The following is a 9,111-nucleotide window of genomic DNA, read 5'->3' as shown; positions in this document are numbered from 1 at the left end:
CAGCGGAGCCGTGTGTGTGTAACGTGGGTGCAGCGGAGCCGTGTGTGTGTGTAACGTGGGTGCAGCGGAGCAGTTTTATTATTTCTGTAGCTGTTTTTTGTGTACTCACATCAGGGCGCCTCGGCATTGTATGTTATTATTTTTTCTTGTTAACATATAAAAAAACAGAAAAGAAAAAATTGCCAAATAAGAAACTAACTAATAAGAAACCAACTTCAGCCTCGTCAGCAATTCCATAAACAAAATGATAAAACAGCCAGAAGTGTGGAGTATAATGGAGACGGTATGAGCTGTGTGCAGCGGAGGGATTCTCTGTCTGAGGTCCTCACTCCGATCTATCACCTCAGCACGGAGCCGTCTACACAGCGGAGCTGGGACAGGGAGGAGCACAAACTAGCAACTCCGATCTAGACACTTCCGTTTGGGAGTCGTGGGCGGGAACATTGAGATACTTCCGGCCAATGCGTGAGGAGCTAATGACGTCTATCCGGTTTGTGCAGCGAGCGGTGGGCGGGGCCAGTGTGCGGAGTGTTTCCGGCTCAAGACGGCGTGCGCTGTTCGGACGTGGGAGTGTGGCACTCTGTGCAGCTCGGCGTGTGGCTGATAGAGCATCCGCGGCTGTAGAGGAGGATCAGCGCCATGTCCGACAACGAGGATAAGTGAGTGCGGGCGGCAGCGGGGCCTGTGCTGAGAGTGCGCCATTAATAGCACAGCGCTGTACAGCCCCCGCCACTGCCCAGAGGGAATGTGAGCCCCAGTCAGTGTGTGGGAGGAAACCCCCGGACGCGGGGAGGTGTAACGAAGCCTCCCATGGATGGATGTTTTCATTAGCTCTGTATCTAATATACGTGAGCGGGAATCTTACAGTGGAGGCCTATGGCGCCCCCTATGTGAGCCAGGCTCAGGATTACACTGCAGGTCATAGAGTATTCTGAGCGTCTGCAGAGCAGTGACGGCAGGGGGCGCTGCATCCCAGAGACAGATGGGGGAGCATATTACTACACACAGATGATCATTGCATATGCTGACAGCAGGGGGCGCTGCATCCCAGAGACAGATGGGGGAGCATATTACTACACGCAGATGATCATTGCATATGCTGACAGCAGGGGGCGCTGCATCCCAGAGACAGATGGGGGAGCATATTACTACACGCAGATGATCATTGCATATGCTGACAGCAGGGGGCGCTGCATCCCAGAGACAGATGGGGGAGCATATTGCTACACGCAGATGATCATTGCGTATGCTGACAGCAGGGGGCGCTGCATCCCAGAGACAGGTGGGGGAGCATATTACTACACGCAGATGATCATTGCATATGCTGACAGCAGGGGGCGCTGCATCCCAGAGACAGATGGGGGAGCATATTGCTACACACAGATGATCATTGCGTATGCTGACAGCAGGGGGCGCTGCATCCCAGAGACAGGTGGGGGAGCATATTACTACACACAGATGATCATTGCGTATGCTGACAGCAGGGGGCGCTGCATCCCAGAGACAGGTGGGGGAGCATATTACTACACGCAGATGATCATTGCGTATGCTGACAGCAGGGGGCGCTGCATCCCAGAGACAGGTGGGGGAGCATATTACTACACGCAGATGATCATTGCTTATGCTGACAGCAGGGGGCGCTGCATCCCAGAGACAGATGGGGGAGCATATTACTACACGCAGATGATCATTGCATATGCTGACAGCAGGGGGCGCTGCATCCCAGAGACAGATGGGGGAGCATATTACTACACGCAGATGATCATTGCATATGCTGACAGCAGGGGGCGCTGCATCCCAGAGACAGGTGGGGGAGCATATTACTACACACAGATGATCATTGCGTATGCTGACAGCAGGGGGCGCTGCATCCCAGAGACAGGTGGGGGAGCATATTACTACACACAGATGATCATTGCATATGCTGACAGCAGGGGGCGCTGCATCCCAGAGACAGGTGGGGGAGCATATTACTACACGCAGATGATCATTGCATATGCTGACAGCAGGGGGCGCTGCATCCCAGAGACAGGTGGGGGAGCATATTACTACACACAGATGATCATTGCGTATGCTGACAGCAGGGGGCGCTGCATCCCAGAGACAGGTGGGGGAGCATATTACTACACACAGATGCTTATGGCAAATGCTCACAGCAGGGGGCGCTTCATCCCAGAGACAGGTGGGGGAACATATTACTACACACAGATGATCATTGCATATGCTGACAGCAGGGGGCGCTGCATCCCAGAGACAGGTGGGGTAACATATTACTACACACAGATGATCATTGCATATGCTGACTGCAGGGGGCGTTGCATCCCAGAGACAGGTGGGGGAGCATATTACTACACACAGATGCTTATGGCAAATGCTCACAGCAGGGGGCGCTGCATCCCAGAGACAGGTGGGGGAACATATTACTACACACAGATGATCATTGCATATGCTGACAGCAGGGGGCGCTGCATCCCAGAGACAGGTGGGGGAGCATATTGCTACACACAGATGATCATTGCGTATGCTGACAGCAGGGGGCGCTGCATCCCAGAGACAGGTGGGGGAGCATATTACTACACACAGATGATCATTGCGTATGCTGACAGCAGGGGGCGCTGCATCCCAGAGACAGGTGGGGGAGCATATTGCTACACACAGATGATCATTGCGTATGCTGACAGCAGGGGGCGCTGCATCCCAGAGACAGGTGGGGGAGCATATTACTACACGCAGATGATCATTGCATATGCTGACAGCAGGGGGCGCTGCATCCCAGAGACAGATGGGGGAGCATATTGCTACACACAGATGATCATTGCGTATGCTGACAGCAGGGGGCGCTGCATCCCAGAGACAGGTGGGGGAGCATATTACTACACACAGATGATCATTGCGTATGCTGACAGCAGGGGGCGCTGCATCCCAGAGACAGGTGGGGGAGCATATTACTACACGCAGATGATCATTGCGTATGCTGACAGCAGGGGGCGCTGCATCCCAGAGACAGGTGGGGGAGCATATTACTACACGCAGATGATCATTGCGTATGCTGACAGCAGGGGGCGCTGCATCCCAGAGACAGGTGGGGGAGCATATTACTACACGCAGATGATCATTGCTTATGCTGACAGCAGGGGGCGCTGCATCCCAGAGACAGATGGGGGAGCATATTACTACACGCAGATGATCATTGCATATGCTGACAGCAGGGGGCGCTGCATCCCAGAGACAGATGGGGGAGCATATTACTACACGCAGATGATCATTGCATATGCTGACAGCAGGGGGCGCTGCATCCCAGAGACAGGTGGGGGAGCATATTACTACACACAGATGATCATTGCGTATGCTGACAGCAGGGGGCGCTGCATCCCAGAGACAGGTGGGGGAGCATATTACTACACACAGATGATCATTGCATATGCTGACAGCAGGGGGCGCTGCATCCCAGAGACAGGTGGGGGAGCATATTACTACACGCAGATGATCATTGCATATGCTGACAGCAGGGGGCGCTGCATCCCAGAGACAGGTGGGGGAGCATATTACTACACACAGATGATCATTGCGTATGCTGACAGCAGGGGGCGCTGCATCCCAGAGACAGGTGGGGGAGCATATTACTACACACAGATGCTTATGGCAAATGCTCACAGCAGGGGGCGCTTCATCCCAGAGACAGGTGGGGTAACATATTACTACACACAGATGATCATTGCATATGCTGACTGCAGGGGGCGTTGCATCCCAGAGACAGGTGGGGGAGCATATTACTACACACAGATGCTTATGGCAAATGCTCACAGCAGGGGGCGCTGCATCCCAGAGACAGGTGGGGGAACATATTACTACACACAGATGATCATTGCATATGCTGACAGCAGGGGGCGCTGCATCCCAGAGACAGGTGGGGGAGCATATTGCTACACACAGATGATCATTGCGTATGCTGACAGCAGGGGGCGCTGCATCCCAGAGACAGGTGGGGGAGCATATTACTACACACAGATGATCATTGCGTATGCTGACAGCAGGGGGCGCTGCATCCCAGAGACAGGTGGGGGAGCATATTACTACACGCAGATGATCATTGCGTATGCTGACAGCAGGGGGCGCTGCATCCCAGAGACAGGTGGGGGAGCATATTACTACACGCAGATGATCATTGCTTATGCTGACAGCAGGGGGCGCTGCATCCCAGAGACAGATGGGGGAGCATATTACTACACGCAGATGATCATTGCATATGCTGACAGCAGGGGGCGCTGCATCCCAGAGACAGATGGGGGAGCATATTACTACACGCAGATGATCATTGCATATGCTGACAGCAGGGGGCGCTGCATCCCAGAGACAGGTGGGGGAGCATATTACTACACACAGATGATCATTGCGTATGCTGACAGCAGGGGGCGCTGCATCCCAGAGACAGGTGGGGGAGCATATTACTACACACAGATGATCATTGCATATGCTGACAGCAGGGGGCGCTGCATCCCAGAGACAGGTGGGGGAGCATATTACTACACGCAGATGATCATTGCATATGCTGACAGCAGGGGGCGCTGCATCCCAGAGACAGGTGGGGGAGCATATTACTACACACAGATGATCATTGCGTATGCTGACAGCAGGGGGCGCTGCATCCCAGAGACAGGTGGGGGAGCATATTACTACACACAGATGCTTATGGCAAATGCTCACAGCAGGGGGCGCTGCATCCCAGAGACAGGTGGGGGAACATATTACTACACACAGATGATCATTGCATATGCTGACAGCAGGGGGCGCTGCATCCCAGAGACAGATGGGGGAGCATATTACTACACACAGATGATCATTGCATATGCTGACAGCAGGGGGTGCTGCATCCCAGAGACAGGTTGGGGAGCATATTGTTACACACAGATGATCATTGCATATACTGACAGCAGGGGGCGCTGCATCCCAGAGACAGATGGGGGAGCATATTACTACACACAGATGATCATTGCATATGCTGACAGCAGGGGGCGCTGCATCCCAGAGACAGGTGGGGGAGCATATTACTACACACAGATGCTTATGGCAAATGCTCACAGCAGGGGGCGCTGCATCCCAGAGACAGGTGGGGGAACATATTACTACACACAGATGATCATTGCATATGCTGACTGCAGGGGGCGCTGCATCCCAGAGACAGGTGGGGGAGCATATTACTACACACAGATGATAATTGCATATGCTGACTGCAGGGGGCGCTGCATCCCAGAGGTGGGGGAGCATATTGTTACACACAGATGCTTATGGCATATGCTGACAGCAGGGGGCGCTGCATCCCAGAGACAGGTGTTGGAGCATATTACTACACACAGATGATCATTGCATATGCTGACAGCAGGGGGCGCTGCATCCCAGAGTCAGGTAGGGGAGCATATTACTACATACAGATGCTTATGTCATATGCTGACAGCAGGGGGCGCTGCATCCCAGAGACAGGTGGGGGAACATAGTACTACACACAGATGATCACTGCATATGCTGACTGCAGGGGGCGCTGCATCCCAGAGACAAGTGGGGGAGCATATTACTACACACAGATGATCATTGCATATGCTGACTGCAGGGGGCGCTGCATCCCAGAGACAGGTGGGGGAGCATATTGTTACACACAGATGCTTATGGCATATGCTGACAGCAGGGGGCGCTGCATCCCAGAGACAGGTGGGGGAGCATATTACTACACACAGATGATCATTGCATATGCTGGCAGCAGGGGGCGCTGCATCCCAGAGTCAGGTGGGGGAGCATATTACTACATACAGATGCTTATGTCATATGCTGACAGCAGGGGGCGCTGCATCCCAGAGACAGGTGGGGGAACATATTACTACACACAGATGATCATTGCATATGCTGACTGCAGGGGGCACTGCATCCCAGAGACAGATGGGGGAGCATATTACTACACACAGATGCTTATGACATATGCTGACAGCAGGGGGCACTGCATCCCAGAGACAGGTGGGAGAGCATATTGCTACACACAGATGCTTATGGCATATGCTCACAGCAGGGGGCGCTGCATCCCAGAGACAGATGGGGGAGCATATTACTACACACAGATGATCATTGCATATCCTGACAGCAGGGGGCGCTGCATCCCAGAGACAGGTGAGGGAGCATATTGCTACACACAGATGCTTATGGCATATGCTGACAGCAGGGGGCGCTGCATCCCAGAGACAGGTGGGGAAGCATATTACTACACACAGATGCTTATGGCATATGCTGACAGCAGGGGGCGCTGCATCCCAGAGACAGATGGGGGAGCATATTACTACACACAGATGCTTATAGCATATGCTGACAGCAGGGGGCGCTGCATCCCAGAGACAGGTGGAGGAGCATATTACTACACACAGATGCTTATGGCATATGCTGACAGCAGGGGGCGCTGCATCCCAGAGACATATGGGGAAGCATATTACTACATACAGATGATCATTGCATAGTCTCTGCTTCCTTTGGGCTGTGATCATGGTGACATATTGATGATCTAACACCCAACAGTGCGTCCTCTGTTTTGCTGTTTAGGTCACATGTCTGTGCACAACATTATCACTACAAGTGTGTCGTGCTCCTCAAACAGATGGGGATGTAATGGTTAACAGGAGCATTCCAGACCCTATACATGTTCTGAAATCAGGGCTCAGCAGTCTTGAATGTAGCAGATGTGTGCATGCTCAGGCTTCACAGAGACGGACAGAAATAGCTGAGTGCTGTACACAGCCGTCACATGGACTGTGAGCACAGTGGAGGCTGAGCGTGCACCATTCATAGTGTACGAGACTGCTGGAAATGGTGGAGTGCTGTCCTTAGCAGTCACATAGACAATGAATGGACACAGCGCATGCACATGGTTTGTGTTCTTGCTCAGTTGTTTTTCTCTCGTGATTTGCATACCTCGGTCACTTGCTGTTCTGTAAGTCATTCACATACTTTACCTCTTCCTTATCTCAGTGTTGGATAGAGCAGGAAGATGAGTGGAGTTGTATACAGCAGATCGGAGTGTGGAGAGGGGGGAAAGCATCTGCATTCTTAAGCAAGGATCGTAGTCTGTAGAAAAGGAGGAAAGCGCAGGAAGTGTGGGCTAATACACAAGAGCTAATGACAAGCAGAACTCTGGACTCCTCACATCCAGGGATTCACTCACAAGGGGAATGAAGATTCCTGAATAAAATTTACTGCAACTTTTTAACTAAAAAAATTCTTAGATGTGAGCACAAAATATATTTTAAAACTATAATAGTATTTATTAATTTATTCAAAACACAATTTAAAATGTTCAGGAGCAAGCAATTACTGGAAGAGCTGACATTTAGATAGCAGATAGCTTTAAAAATGACAATTATTAATATCCGCAAATAGCATCCGACATGTAAATGACAGATAACTTAAAGTATGGCAAGTATAAATATAAGTAATAGAAAAGAAAATATTACAAAAAAGTAAAGTGATAGTGCAAAGAAATCAATCATTTACTGATATATGAAATAAGGTGCATTCACCAATTCATGCCATTTCACTCAGAACTTACCACTAGATGGTGCTATCGCTCAAGAGAGCAGAAAAATAAATTCATATATTTAATACTAGCTTGGCCCGTGCAAAATTTTGCACATTGGTTGTCGGGGGTGCAGGCAATTTCAGAAAAAGCAAGCTGGTCAAATGTAAATGTGTTTCATGAGCTGATGAACACAGGCAGGTATTTATATATGTAGATTGGTAATACAATAAATTGGTTTGATAAGTAGAGGCCAAAAAATGTCTTCCGGTTGAGGTGCCACCTGCATGTCATTGTGTCTTTCTGCAGGTTTATGGAAATGAATGTTTAAACTGTATTTAGTGATAAAATCATGCATGTGTGGTTTGTTTGACTCTTTTGTTGCTGAAGGGGGCAAGTTTACCTTTCAAATGGTGTATCATGTGTATGTGGGGGGCGAAGCAATCAGCGAAAAAGCAGTGCATGTTTACAAATGTGTTTGCATATATGACTCATCTGCAGTGAAGTGTGCAATCCTCCAATGTGCCTGAAATAGGCTGGGCAAGCACTTGAACAAGCTGGAAAAGACCCCAAGGCAAATGTTTGGATTTGTTAGTGATGTCTGTAAGCAGCTTTGTGGTAGTGTTTCAGGGTAGTGTGCTGCCACCTGCAGGTCATTTTTCTTTACTGCAGCTTTATGAAAATTAATGTTTAAACTGTATTTTGTGATCAATTCATGGATTTGTGGTTTGATTGGCTATTTTCTTGCTGAAGGAGGCAAGTTTACCTTTCAAATGGTGTCATTTGTGTGTGTGGGTGCAGTATGAACAGAGATACAAAGGAATCACTGAAAAACAGTGTTTAGAAATAGGATATGTCTGCTGCTAAGAAAAGGTGAACTCAACTGCGTCAACATCATAGAAATAATAGTCCTCAGTTCATATCCTCAACAAATAGTCTGGCTATATATATATATATATATATATATATATATATATATATATATATATATAATATATAGACATATATAGTATGTCCATAAAGTCATGGTGCACTTTTATAGTTTACATTTTGGCGCCCTTTCTCTGGCCCAGCAAACCTATTTGCCACAGCTCGCATTGATGTGCCATCCTGGATGAGCTGCACTACCTGAGCCACTTGTGGGGGTGTAGAGTCCGTCTCATGCTACCACGAGTGTGAAAGCACAATAAACATTCAAAAGTGACCAAAACATCAGCCAGAAAGCATTGGGTACTGAGATGTGGTCTGTGGTCCCCACCTGCAGAACCACTCCTTTATTGAGGGTGTCTTGATAATTGCCAATAATTTCCATCTGTTGTCTATTCCATTTTCATAACAGCATGTGAAATTGATTGTCAATCAGTGTTGCTTCCTAAGTGGACAGTTTGACTTCACATAAGTTTGATTTACTTGGAGTTATATTGTTATTTGTGTTCCCTTTATTTTTTGAGCAGTGTATATATAGCCTGACTATTTGTTGAGGAAATGAACTGAGGACTATTATTTATACTAGAAATAGGTCTGATGCTATCGCATCGGGAGTGCGGTGAAATTAACATCTGTGT

The 9,111-nt window shown here is 49.4% G+C and overlaps 1 protein-coding gene across 2 annotated transcripts in view; it reads left to right on the top strand.

Annotated features, from left to right (window-relative positions):
- Nucleotides 1-446: 446 nt before the first annotated feature.
- The window catches only part of POLR2F (RNA polymerase II, I and III subunit F), a 30,995-nt gene continuing 22,330 nt past the window's right edge, over nucleotides 447-9,111 (top strand). Inside the window, exon 1 of one of the 2 annotated variants that reach the window (XM_073549526.1) lies at nucleotides 447-490. In XM_073549526.1, coding sequence (XP_073405627.1) covers nucleotides 462-490 — 29 coding nt within the window. In that variant the 5' untranslated portion in view covers nucleotides 447-461. The other variant, XM_073549527.1, reaches the window with a different exon arrangement.

The sequence above is a fragment of the Dendrobates tinctorius genome, unplaced genomic scaffold (genome assembly GCF_039654945.1).
Source record: "Dendrobates tinctorius isolate UK_male_01 unplaced genomic scaffold, ASM3965494v1 ptg000159l, whole genome shotgun sequence".
NCBI classification, from domain to species: domain Eukaryota; kingdom Metazoa; phylum Chordata; class Amphibia; order Anura; family Dendrobatidae; genus Dendrobates; species Dendrobates tinctorius.
The sequence above is the reverse complement of the archived record's forward strand: the minus strand, read 5'-3'. Positions and strand labels throughout refer to the sequence as shown.